Consider the following 13,820-nt stretch of genomic DNA (forward strand, 5'->3'; position numbering starts at 1 on the left):
CACAGGGAAGGAAAGTTACAAGCTTTTTGATAATTTGGCCAAATAGTTTTTAACATCAGCTTTTACAGCTGTTCTACTAAAATACCAACTCAATTTAAAAGAGATGCCGACTTAAAAAAAAATTCATGTGCAAGAGCATGCACAAGAATTTTTTTTTAAGTCGGCATCTCTTTTAAATTGAGTTGGTATTTTAGTAGAACAGCTGTAAAAGCTGATGTTAAAAACTATTTGGCCAAATTATCAAAAAGCTTGTAACTTTCCTTCCCTGTGGTTTATTTTTTGTTACAGTGTAGCAGGTATTTTGTTATCATAACTTTGCGTACATAATAAAATGCCGTGTGATGTAAATACTTCATCGGAGTTTCAAGAGGATACTCATAATCATAAGTTTTTCAAATGTGTGCAAATCTTATTCATGAGCTAATGTGCAACATGTGTCGATGTTCAGTCGTTCTTAGGAGAAATGTTGCAAAGCTGATTCATTATCGTCATGAAGAGATGTCATTTTCAGCTCGGGTTTGATGTCCCTGGCAGCTCATGCCAAGTTCAAAGAAAGTGCCACTTAATTACACTCTGACGTAGAGGACGAGGGAAGGCCGGCTAACCACACTCATAACTCTCTCAGTATATGGCAGAACCACTGTACGGCCCCGCATCCACAAAAAAAGCTATTTGTAACCAGTCCTTAAATAAAACAGCAGGATGGTGGAGCAGGGCAACTTCTTCAGAGTGAGGGAGATGGAAAAGGGCTTAACGGATATAAAAGAAATGGGGAAACTACATTGTAAAGAAGGAAGAATTCCTCAAGTTTATATTTTTATAAAATCCTATTTTTATGACTGCTAAGTTTACATTTATAAAAAAAAATGAGAGAGCAGTACTCACGTGCAAAGAATTGATTGGTCCTCTCGGTCTGTGTAAAGAAAAAGAGAAACCCTCAGTTTATTCTGGTTAAACAACAACAAAATGTTCCTTTTAATGGTTCAGCTTTATTCAACTCTACTCACTAACACAGTGGTGAGATTTCAGATAATCCTGTAAATATTAGTTAAAGTTAACCAAATCAGGGTTTATTCTCCTTTATTTCTAACATGGCATTCTAACACACTGCTTCAAAGTCCAACTAGCTGAATGTGTTGACATTATGTTATATAGCCATTCCTCAGGCCGCCACAGCAAGGCTCGCAGTGCAAAGCCATGCTGTGCTATGACCTTAAGCTGACTGCCAGAGCAGTAACTAAAACTCAGACAGCTTTCAACGCTGGAGACTTCATTCTATGTCCAGATGACAGGCTCAGTGTCAAATAGGTAACCTCTCAACTCCAATACAGTAAATGTTCAGCAAGGACCTGACATGTATATTACATACAGCATGAACTCATTTTAAGTTTTTTTTATTTATTATATTTTTACAATCACAGACTCTGATTAAGAAGTAAAAATGTAGTTCTTCAAGTGTCAATAGATTACATTGAAACTAGGAATATGGCAGATTTTATTTCATAGAGGCAGGCTAACACTTCCTGGTGCATGCTAATGAGATTAAAGCATTTATTTTGCTGAATGCACTCTGCTTGAGTTACTCTGTTTATTCATATAAGCTAAATCAACAAGTCATATCAAATATGACTTCACTGTTGAGGTAAAGTACTCACTTATATTGCAGCAAACTAACTTTAAGCACATTAGGACCACCTAAATTGCAGGAGTGGGAAGGTTAGTGTCTTACTCTCATAAATATATTGAAAACTTGTTGTTAAATTGCAATTATATTGCAAATGTAATTCATCACCGAAGCCTACTGAAAACTAAAGTAAAAACCCTTTAATAAATCCATCACTTTTTTGTTTGTCCAACCAATAGGTGATAAAGTGTGGTGTAATTATTTTTCTAGTGATCTTAGCAAATATTATAACAGCTAAGGGGAAGGATAAAACATATATACACTCAACAAAAATATATGTGCAACACTTTTGGTTTTGCTCCCATTTTTTAAGAGATGAACTCAAAGATCTAAAACAAAATGTCCACATACAAAATATAACCATTCCCCTCAAATATTGTTCACAAACCACTCTAAATCTGTGAAGGAGAGCACTTCTCCTTTGCTAAGATAATCCATCCCACTTCAAAGGAGTGCCATATACATATGCTGATTAGATACGATGATTAGGGCACAGACTGCCCACAATAAAAGGCCACTCTGAATGATTGTTTAATATTTAGTAAATTACCAGCCTCCCAGACCCTCTGCTTTTGACCTGCTGTTACTCCTGACAACCCCATGTCATTCCCTGTCAAGGTCTCGCTGTCTGTCGGCATTTCACAAAAAAAAAGCACAGGTGAAACTTCACAGAATCCTGCGAAATTGTTCCTATAAAAAACTTTTGAATCACCTTGTGGGAAACCATAATTTTTTTTTGGATAAGCCCCAAAATCTCTGAAAAAAAAGGAGTTGACTTTGGTTCATCCAGTTGCAGCTCTGATTCGGCTGGACTTCCCTGTAAATCTACTCCCTCAGAAAGCACTGATGCTGGGCAGTGTGAAATTACAGACCAGGCTCTGTGCTGGAGGTAAGTGAGGACAAGCAGTGTTTTTAGGACTAAAGTGAAACAGCTTTTTTAACGCCACCTAAATACCTCTTGAGTGCATTCTTTATTTCTACCTGTTTTAATATTATTTTGTCTGTATTCCATTGAAAGAGGAAAAAGCTTAGCCTACAACAAGTCCTTAGTTAGGTTGCCGTGTCTCAATTTCATAGAAAAGTTCAGATTTTTCAACTGCGATTACTGCTCCTTTCTCTCAATGCGGTGCTGCTGTTTAACAACCCCTGAGCTCTATCTAGTAGCACGAGGTGAGGCGGAAGGACTGAATGCTCTCACCGCTCGCAGCTTCACCACCCTCCACTGTGTGGTTTGTATAGGGATTCTTTGTAAATCCACCGCACTCTCCATGTTCACCACGTGCTGTGTGAACGCAGCATAATAGTAAAACAAAATATATTTTAAAAAATTTTAAATCAGAGTAGAGCTGTAAACTTCATACTAAATCGAGGTTTCTGAAAGCCTTACATTCTTTAAAAGTATTTGTTAGCCTAATGCTACGTTCACAGCTAAAGCAGCAGAGGCAGCAGAAGCAGCTACTTTACTTGCAAAGTCAATGGTTGACATGCATCTTGGTGCAGCAAAAGGTCCTGCAGTGCGTTTTTTTTTTTGTGCATGACTCCCAGGATTTGCTGGGAAAGCAGCAGCTGCTGGAGTTTGAAAATTGAACTTCTCCTGCTCGATGTGCCACATCAACCAATCAGAGAAGCTGATCTGGGAGCTGGCAGGGAGACAGACACAGCTCTGCTGATGCAGATCGCTGTGATCGCTCCACTGAAACAGTTTATTAACACCTAAATTAACTTAAAATGTCGAAACCTGGTAGCAAAATGTGTTCGCTTTTATTATCCTGGTTCCTGGAGTTTGGATTATGTTCGTGAGAAACACTAACATCTACTTCCACCCACCATGAACAGTAGTAGAAAACCACAAGGAGGCGAGCGGGCCAGAGATTGCTGTTGAACAGGACTCCTTGCACCGTCTGTATACAGGGTTTTGAGCATCTCTGACAGAGAAATAATATTTGAAGGCAGGATCATAAACTTGATGAACTGACTGCATATATTAAGTTTTCAGGTGAACTTTCTCACTTACAAACTACTACTTTTTACCCTCTGATCACAGCAAATTTGACTGCTATCGTTACAGGCAAAGAAAGGATAGAGTAGCTCCGCCCAACGCACATCAGACACACTTATCAACTGCGCAGCCAGAGCAGCAAAGATGCTTCAGCCGTGCGTCAGAACTAAGCTTGTGTAGGCATGAAAAATGAAGCAGCACGCATGATTTAGCTGCTCCTGCTGCTTGCGGTGTGAACGTAACATAACAGGCATTTCCTCACACCTTCCTTATGACAGCCAGTTTTTACAGGTGGCTTAAACAGCTTTAAAGGGTTGTCTTTCATGAGGAAAGTTACCTTTAATTCATGCACTAAAGTATGAACCTCTGTTAAGCAGCAAAGGTTTACTTTGTACCAAGTCAAATTACCCATCAGTCCACATCTGATGATAATTATTAAAGAAAAGTTTCCATTTACATTGAAAGTCTTTTTTTAATGCTAAATGTAAAGTAGATATCTTTAAAAATACTACGAATAAAACATGCAAGCTTGTCGTCTGAATGATGAATGAGCTGCTTATTTAAAGAAGTGATGTTTCCTTCAATAATGAGTCAAAGTTTGATCACTTTTCCAGTTCTTATTCTATTCACTTGCTCTCTACAGGTCTGATGGTTATCATATGTACCAAAGGCACAACTCCCAACGGAGGACTGGGAAACTCACTGTAACCAAACACACACACTCACTGCACAGCTTCTTACTCGCATCGGCTATGAATTACATGATTGAACAGAGGAAGAATTTAATGAGTGACCTCATACTGTGACACTAACACGTGTTCCTAATCTTTAAGGAATGAGGAAAAAGTGAAATCTTGTTTATTTAAAAGATTCAGCCTCAGATATTTTTTTAAAAATCACTAAAAACTTTTAATAGAAATAAAGGAAAAATATAAATCCTCAAATTATCAGTGATATTTCTTATATTTGTCCATCTTTTCATCCCAATCTCAATAATTATCTACTTTATTTTGGTCTGTCATCTAAAATTCAAGTGACATAGGTGTGTTTTTAAACTGTAATGTGACGTTGCTAAAAAGCTAAAAGGATCTGAATAACTTTGCAAACAAACAGCTAAATCCGGTTTACCCAGGGTGCCCTGCTGGCTGGGCGAGCGTCAACCAATAAAACAGAAAATGCTCTTCCCCTCCAGTAGCTTACTGCCGCCTCACTAAATCTCCTCTTCTTTTGTGTTTCACCTTTCCCTCAGTTGCTCTCATTTCCCCCTATTTTTCTTGCCCCATGAATGGTGCAAAGACAAATTACTCCCAAAACTGGAGGTTACAAAAAAGCTCCTTCTTTCCAACAGATGGTTTTAATTTGAGAAGTGTTATTGCTTTTAGCTGCTTTCATATTTCCTTTTACACCTCACACCTAATTATTCAGAGGGTCAAAAGAAACTGATCAACTTTAAAAACATAACTGTATGTAGAATGCTGTACATTTTGTAGATGGTTATAAATGTTGCACAAGCTAATAAAATAAAGCAGATATTATCCAGTGCAGTTCAAAAAGTTTATGTATCGGCTGACATGAATAAATCTGAACTTTTTGTATTTTTTTTGCTCAATAAAACTCTTTTCTGCTAATAATCTTTCTCTCAAAACAATGAATCAAACCCTCATTCTTAAAATTTCAGTGCCTCATCTCTACCTTCCCCTCCACAAAACCCCCCAAAGATTTTCATTGCCCTTATGAACTCCAGCCTACTGCCTCAAAACCCGTTCTACATCAGGGGTCACCAACGTGGTGCCTGTGGGCACCAAGGGGCCCTCAAGGGCCTCATGGGGGGCCCAATGCATCTTCTGAAAACACCACAATTCATCAGTGGGCTAAGAATGAAATATTTGTTTTATTATGTTATCCTTTTTAAATAATTTATAGAGCATTTTGTCATTCTAATCATACAGAGTGTTTAAGTATTTAAATTAGGAGTTAAAAGAAACAATAAAACTTTTTATATTATCTATGAAGCAAAGGTGAATGCTGATCCTTCCTTCCTTCCTTCCTTCCTTCCTTCCTTACTTACTTCCTTACTTACGGTAAACGCTGATCCCTCAAGTTAAGTATTTAAATTAGGAGTTAAAGGAAACAATAAAACTTTTTATATTATCTATGAAGCAAAGGTGAATGCTGATCCTTCCTTCCTTCCTTCCTTCCTTACTTACTTACTTACTTACTTACGGTAAACGCTGATCCCTCGAGTTAAGTATTTAAATTAGGAGTTAAAAGAAACAATAAACTTTTTATATTATCTATGAAGGAAAGGTGAATGCTGATCCTTCCTTCCTTCCTTCCTTCCTTCCTTCCTTCCTTCCTTCCTTCCTTACTTACGGTAAACGCTAATCCCTCGAGTTAAGTATTTAAATTAGGAGTTAAAAGAAACAATAAAACTTTTTATATTATCTATGAAGCAAAGGTGAATGCTGATCCTTCCTTCCTTCCTTCTTTCCTTCCTTCCTTACTTACTTACTTACTTACTTACTTACTTACTTACTTACTTACTTACTTACGGTAAACGCTAATCCCTCGAGTTAAGTATTTAAATTAGGAGTTAAAAGAAACAATGAAACTTTTTATATTATCTATGAAGCAAAGGTGAATGCTGATCCTTCCTTCCTTCCTTCCTTCCTTCCTTCCTTCCTTCCTTCCTTCCTTCCTTCCTTCCTTCCTTNCTTACTTACTGTAACCCCTGCTCTACATCTTTCAAGATATTCCTTAACAATCCACAGAGGAATACTTAACTCTCCCTTTCTCCTTTAAGAGAGCTCCCAGGTCTCAGTAAATATGCCCTTTTTCATCAACAAAAAAAGAAGACTGATGTTTCATTTTTCTTGTATATTTTACTGTCCTTTCATACCTTCCCCATGTCAATTTAAAAGGAAAGTCTAAGGAAGGAAACTATAATATTTGGTCATAAGATATGTTAATTATAAATGATTTGTTTTAAATGTTCTAATGTTTAATTTGTTGCTAAGTACAGTCACTTTAGATGGGTTGATCTTGAACTTCCTGGCAGCAACGGATCATGGACCCAGGACAGGAAAGAAAATATCTCCCTCAAACACTTGAAGCCTTGAAGATTCCTAGCCCCAGCCAGATAAAATTATAAAAGACATTCCCAACATAATCAGCTGAAAGCAGATCGGAATCTGTGAAAGCATTTCTACCACATAGAACCACAGTGCTTTCATTTATTGTCAATTATGCTTAACAGTCTGACTAAGGTTCACACTTTGAACCACAAAAGAGGGTGATGATGCAGAAAGAAATGACTCGCAAAATAGAGTTTGGGTTTATTTTTATATATTCGATGCAATTAAATCAAATTAAATTCAAAAATACCACCAGAGATTAACTAATTATAAACATCCCCATTACGCTTAAGTTTGGCAAGGGGAACAATATTAAAGTTCATTATTTTTTCGCTAATTTAGAAGCAAAACCACAGCTTTCACAAACCCAAAAACATTAATGGAGACCTCCTATTTAAGGAGGACGCCGTGCTAAAGGCCCTTTGTTTGACATCTACCTGATAACCAATCATTGATGCACATCTCCTCCCCTGGTCCTTTCATCAATCTGTCATCTCACATAAAAATCTAGCTCTGCTCTTAACAATTCTAGCTATGTCACCATGATTCCTCACCTCACCTGCTAGCTAGTTTAATGTAGATGGGTTGTGGTTGCCATGGCTTTGTGTATTCAAAAGGTCAGGATACGTCATGTTGACATTGCGTATGGAACAAAACCAAAAAATGTCAAATAAAGTCAGTGTAATGAATACATGCAGAATATAGAACCCACTGAGCTTATTGAACTTTGACACTTAATATTTTAATTGATTCTGACCGCACATGAGATATTTTGTGAAGAGTGCTGTAAAGTTTCAGTTGTAGGTGTAAAATTGGCGGTTAGGACTCAAGGATCACTGGATACAAATGCAAAGCTTTATGTCTATTTTTAAAAACTAAAAATAATTTCCTTTCTGTTTCACATTTATTTGCCATCTTGTGCCGGTTTACTATGTTTAACTGATATCAGTACTTTCAAATATGCTGTACTATTTCTTACTACATAGATCGATTTTTCAAGAAGGAAATACAAAAAGACATTCACTTTTATTTACATAAACATGCTTTGAAATAAAAACAGAAATGCTGTCATTTTCTATGTGGCACACAGCTCTAAAACTAAATGTTTGCTTAAGTTTGCTTAAAAACATGGAGTTTAGCCCGCCGGGATCCTGGCAGCTGGATGGACTACAGTTTTTCCGCATCGAAGCTCAGGCTCTTTACACAGTTTGCTTCATAAAAGAAGTCATAAAACGCAGCAGCACACAGTGAAAATCCAAGCGTCATGGCAACCTTGCAACACACATGGGAAATCCTGAGCAGAAGCCAGTGCCTGCACTTACAAACTATTATATCTTCTTAGAAATGCTAAAACTTTAATATATCGACACACACAGAGATCCCCAATCACAACGGAATATGACGACTGTTTTAGCACAAATGTACAACCAAAAACGGCCCCCTCATTGCTCATAAAGGCTTAGAGCAAAGCCAGAGCTACTTAAAACCAGATGACCAAAGTAAGAGTGAGTGTGTTCAGGTGTGTGTGGGTGTACCTGTCAAGCCCTCAGAGTGAGGACCATTTTTCTGTTTTCGCCATCAAATTGAGTCCCGGTTGTTGCAAAATGTGAAAATTTTGCTGGTCCTCAGATGCTATTTTGCTAACGGTTAGGTTTAGGTGCCAATTGGGTTAGGGTGAGGTATGCATTGGTAATGGTTAGGTTTAGGGTTAGTTTTAGGGTTAGAGCATAGAAAGGGTTGAAAATGACTGAAAATAAATGGAAGTCAATGGGAGTCAACACATGGTCCTCACTACAATGGCAGTACGAGCGTGTGTGTGTGTGTGTGTGTGTGTGTGTGTGTGTGTGTGTGTGTGTGTGTGTGTGTGTGTGTGTGTGTGTGTGTGTGTGTGTGTGAGACAGAGCTCATTCACATTCCCAGACAGCAGAAGTAGTGATCTGGGCAGTGTCATGGTCTGTGGAGACCTGCAGAGTATAAACGTCACATTAACTCCTAACAACTGTGATAACATCCATCATGTCTGCAGTGATTAAGTGGACACTTGATTTTGCACACACTAAACAAATTTTTATTAGACAAAAAGTTGATTTTAGGGTTATGGCTGCAAAAACACGATGACATCATTTTCAAAATCCAGACAGCCTCCTTTATTGTGATCACATGAAAGGTTTTTAACCATCCGGCATTGTTTTATAGTTTTCTTTAACGTCTGATGTTCTTGTTCATGAGGCCCAAATTACACCACTGAGATCCCCTTAATGCCTTCAAGATCTGCATTCCTGTTCGAACCCCGCTGGATTTCTACAGATGTGAAAAAATAATGTCTGTGTCAAGGAAATCATAGCACATTTACACCCCACTAAGATTTTCCACTAACACTGCTCTCACTGCCCTACCACACAATGTTAAGTGCTTTTGTAGAAATCTGCAGAATTACCCTATATGTTATAACAAATAAAACAAAGCCCGCTGCAAACCACCTAAATAATGCTAACAAACAAACACATAGAACACATGCAAATTAAAAATACTGCAAGTTACAAAAGCAATTGCAAATTAAGGCTGTTTTTGAATTCACAAGAACACGAGTACAGACTCGTGTTCTCGCCAAGGATGTTCTTGAGAAGAACACAGGTAAGTCTGGACTCTGGGAGAACGGGAGCATGCAGAATAAATATGGGTCAACTGGAACAGAAGAGTATTCGTGACGTCACCACACGCTCAGCTTGTCTAGAGCTGCATTTAACCTCCTGTTGTTAATAGTCTCTAGATAATAATAAATTCTTACTTTTTTCATTTAGTGGGGCAATATTAAGAAATGAATATGGTCCTTCACACACGGCTATGCTGAGAGGGCTGCTGCAGACAGGCTGCCGTTAGTCTCTGAGGTGCCATTAGCCTCCGCTAGTTTTTTTTTTTTTTATTATGCATTAAATCGGTAAATGGGACATATAGTGACGCTTAAAAGTATAATGTTCTCGCCTTAAATGATCTTTCAATGTACTTTTATTGAACAACAACAACAGAAATTATAACTTTTAACTTAATACTCTGAGCTCTGTGAGCGCCCCATTGGAAGCTGGTGCTGCCCCAGTGCATGCTGGGATAGCTGTCGATCTCTAGAATGGACAAGTCTGCTCTGATGCATACTCGCTAAAAAGGGAGGGGCGAGAACAACACCCGGGGACTTTGTCCGTTCTCTGTCTACTGTTCTTGTGAATTGGAACATTACTAGGGCTGAGGCTGGCTGGACCGGACCGGGCATTCGGGGGACGGAGTGACCAAACCCGATCCGTCCCGGGGGGAAGCACTGGGCCGCTGGTGTCGGGACGGGTTCAGTCACTCCATCCAGCCCCAGAGCTGACGGCTTTAAAATTCCCAAAATGAAAAGTAAGACATGTCCGGGAAGAAGAAGACGTCAGGTCACCCTACCATGTCAACAATTTGATGTTTCAGTAAGTGAGTGCTTGTTGCTATGATGCGTTTTGCTCAGCAGCTTCGCTTGTTGTAAACCAACCAATCAGCGCACGGCTCATCTAAATATTCATGAGCATACCATAAAAGGAAGAAAACCTGTACTTTCATTCTGGGGCTTTTAACCAGGCTTTCATTAGGGCTAATAGAACAGCAAATATGCCATTTTCAGCCAAACTGATGTTATACACCTTATTCACCAAATATCCTATATAATCATTCTATGACCCCTTTAATAGTTTATTTAATATTTGCATTCCAGTTAGATGAAAACATGGCTACATATGTGCAATTTGGAGCTGTGTGCGATCCTCCTTAGCTAAGGATTGTATTACACAGGAAGCATGACGAATAGTAAACTTTAACTGCCATGAGACTGATCATGGCACTGTATTTTTAAGGTTCCAGCCATAGCTGTGAACAGATGCAATGTCCGCTACAGCTGTGGGCCAAGGAGATATAATAAAACACTTGGAGCCCTGTAATACTAACATAGGTGTAAAGGGGATGTTGCCTTGGCCATCATGGCTACTCATCAAATTCTCTGATGACTGGTGTGCACATGCCACACATGTAAATGATAAACTAACACTTCTGCTACGAGGGTCCTCAATGCATCATCCCGTCATCCTGATATAGTGCCATTTCAGTAATGAACAAGCACAATCCCACCACAGCATTTCGGTGCATGCTCAAAACAGCTTGCACACTCCATCACACATAATGGGAATAACCACTGCACCCCAAACATACTTCTCCAACACTAAGCACAGACCACCCATGCTCAAGCTGATGTGGTCATACATTTCTACGCTACATTAACTGTGAAGAACAAAGAATAAACATGTGCAAAATGGGCAGGACTAACAACTTTAAAACATAAGCAAGTTCCTCTTCATCCATTCAGCATGATTTATGAAGAAGTATAAAATCGGCGTTGAAGATTAAAACCTGATGTGGCATAATGGAAAATTTTGCCCTTTTTGGTGAAAATACAGCATTAATTTAAAGCAAAGTTTTATTTTAAATTAAGAATGACAGTTAAAGAAAAAACCAAAAAGAAAGTCAAGCTAAAGAAATAACATAAAATATTTAAAGTGCTGTATTCTTTGTTTACTTAACAGCCTGACCACCTCGGTTGCAATAACGGTGACGCTGTTGAATCAGCTGTCAATTCAGGCATTCAGGCGGCAGTGGAACAGAAGGGCAGAAGGCCCCACAGAGGAGACTGGATGCATACATTTCAGCGTGTGAGCGTTTGCTGGAATTCGGACAGACCTGGTTTAACTCATTCCAAGCACAGGGACCTCTCGGCTATGAAGCAGGCGTTGTTTCCAGCAAGGCAGTGGTGCAAAAAGTCTCACAGTTAAAAGGAAATGCAGGGAGGGGTAAAGGTTCTGTGTTTCTAATTTGAATGCTTTATATTTAACCCTCATGTTTGTGCCAATCCGTGACAAAACGTCTGGAGTAACAATATCGTGAAGTAGGGGTGGTGTACCTTTTATTTCTTTAATACATTAGGAAATGACCAGATGTAGAGCCTGCAGTAAATCCCCCTGACATTCGCAGGGTGCTCCCTTCTGGAAAGGGAATATTTCTCAGGAGAGTAAAGAATGTGAGCAGAGAGAGAGGGGGTGTGGCGGCACAAGATCCGATAACAGAATGAAGTGGGGAAAATGTAGATACATTACCAGAGAGGACCAGCCCAGACTGGCACAATTCAGTACCATAAAAAGTACCATAAAAAAGTTGGAATGAAGGTGGATCTTTTATCAAAAGATATGGTCAAACTTGACAGCAACTAAAAAATATTTAGTCATTTTCCAGTAGTTTTGACTTAGTGGCAGATTGTAACCCCAGCTGGCAGCTGAGATTAAGGACAGAAATAGAAACATAATGGGGGTTAGAATATCTCCACCCTCAAGGAAATAACAGAAGAGAATGGGGGAACAACCACAGCATGTGGGGTGCACAACGACTCAAAAAACCCACACAGAGCAACAACCTCACACCGATAGGATGTCTTAAAAAGAATAACACAAAATGTGCTAGTTTGAGAGTAATAGATAATCAACAAATCCAACATCCATGACTTATTCTGCATAATTAAATACTAATTTGAAAGGTGAGGACGGCTAGTGTAGCACATACTGGCTTCCTGTCTAAAAGTCAGTCAAAAGGCTTGTTCCAGTGATTGTTTAGAAAGACTTCATATTTTAAGTGGAGTGGGGAAAAAATAAATAAGCATAGAAAACTGATAGCTTTAGAGCTAAAATTAGCTAAAAGAAATTGCAACCAAAACTTAAAAAACAAGGAAAAATCATTGACAAGATGGAGATCTTGAAGGCATTAAGGGAATCTCATGAGCCAGAACTTCAGATGTTAAAGAAAACTATAAAACAAGGCCGTACGGTTAAAAACTTTCATGGGATCACAATAAAGGACACTGTCTGGATTTTGAAACGACTGATCCAATGATCAAACCTGGTGATGAGTAATTATAGAAAATTAGAGCTCAGCATTGTGGTATTTAAAGCGCTGATTCCCAAATTTGTGGTCATGACCTCAAGCAGGGTTAGAGATCAACAAGTATGTGGTCTTGACATCCGTTAAATAAACTAAACTGTAAAAATGATAATAATAAGTGTTGAGCCGATGCCATTTTTTGGCCCCGATACCGATACCCGAGACCTGGCTGTGCAGCACTGGCCAATACCGATACTATACCAATACCATCTGTTTGAAATTGATGTGTGTGTGAATATATGAAGACTTGCATACTACTTGGATGTAAAATAAATGCCATGATGGCTTTGTCAAGCTGCTGCCTACCTTTGTGAAGCAGGAAAAAACTAATACAAGTGAATCCAGTAGAACTTTTTATTGCCTACCTGGAATAGATGACAATAGTTGAATAAACTTTTGGCTCTCAAAATACTCATTGATACAGATACCACCATTTTAGTGCTGGATCAGGGCCCCACCCAATACTGGTATCGGTGCAGCACTAATAATGATAAAGAGTTTTTTGTCTTACATATACTGAAACATAACTTTCCAAATAATCAAATATAGATTGGTTTTTGATGCTGTTTTAATTTATCCACATCTATGGTTTACAGGGTTTTGAAAAACGTTTGTATTTTAACCAAACGTTTGGGTGATGAGACCATTCTGGTATAATTTTTGGGTAAGAAGCCAAAAAGCTTTATGACAGCTCAATGAAAATTTAAACATGAAGATGAGCTTAGCTTCATATACTGTATAAAGCCCAGCTTTATGGAGATGTTTCTCAAATTTGAATCCTTGAATCAAACAGCTAAACTGGACTCAAGCATTAGCCCGGCATTTTAAAAGTAGTAGGTCATCGACCCTCTGGGACTGGAGCTTGAGACCACTGGTTTAGAGTAACTTTAAAATGTAACCCAGTCATCCTGGCTTCAAGGTGCATCAACCAACCTAATGCACCTTCACACATGTGTAAGCCAGATGTTCTTCTAGTATCTGAGGTTCGGTGTCCTGCGCTTTT

General features: G+C 38.6%; 1 protein-coding gene across 1 annotated transcript in view; it reads right to left on the minus strand.

Annotated features, from left to right (window-relative positions):
• The window catches only part of LOC107095973 (myosin-10), an 82,941-nt gene that overhangs the window by 40,892 nt on the left and 28,229 nt on the right, over positions 1-13,820 (minus strand). Inside the window, exon 4 of the mRNA XM_015392379.1 lies at positions 886-913. Within this exon, the coding sequence (XP_015247865.1) occupies positions 886-913 (28 nt within the window). The remainder of the gene's footprint in view (positions 1-885; positions 914-13,820) is intronic.

This window comes from Cyprinodon variegatus, unplaced genomic scaffold, assembly GCF_000732505.1.
Source record: "Cyprinodon variegatus isolate N-32 unplaced genomic scaffold, C_variegatus-1.0 Scaffold588, whole genome shotgun sequence".
Lineage (NCBI taxonomy): Eukaryota > Metazoa > Chordata > Actinopteri > Cyprinodontiformes > Cyprinodontidae > Cyprinodon > Cyprinodon variegatus.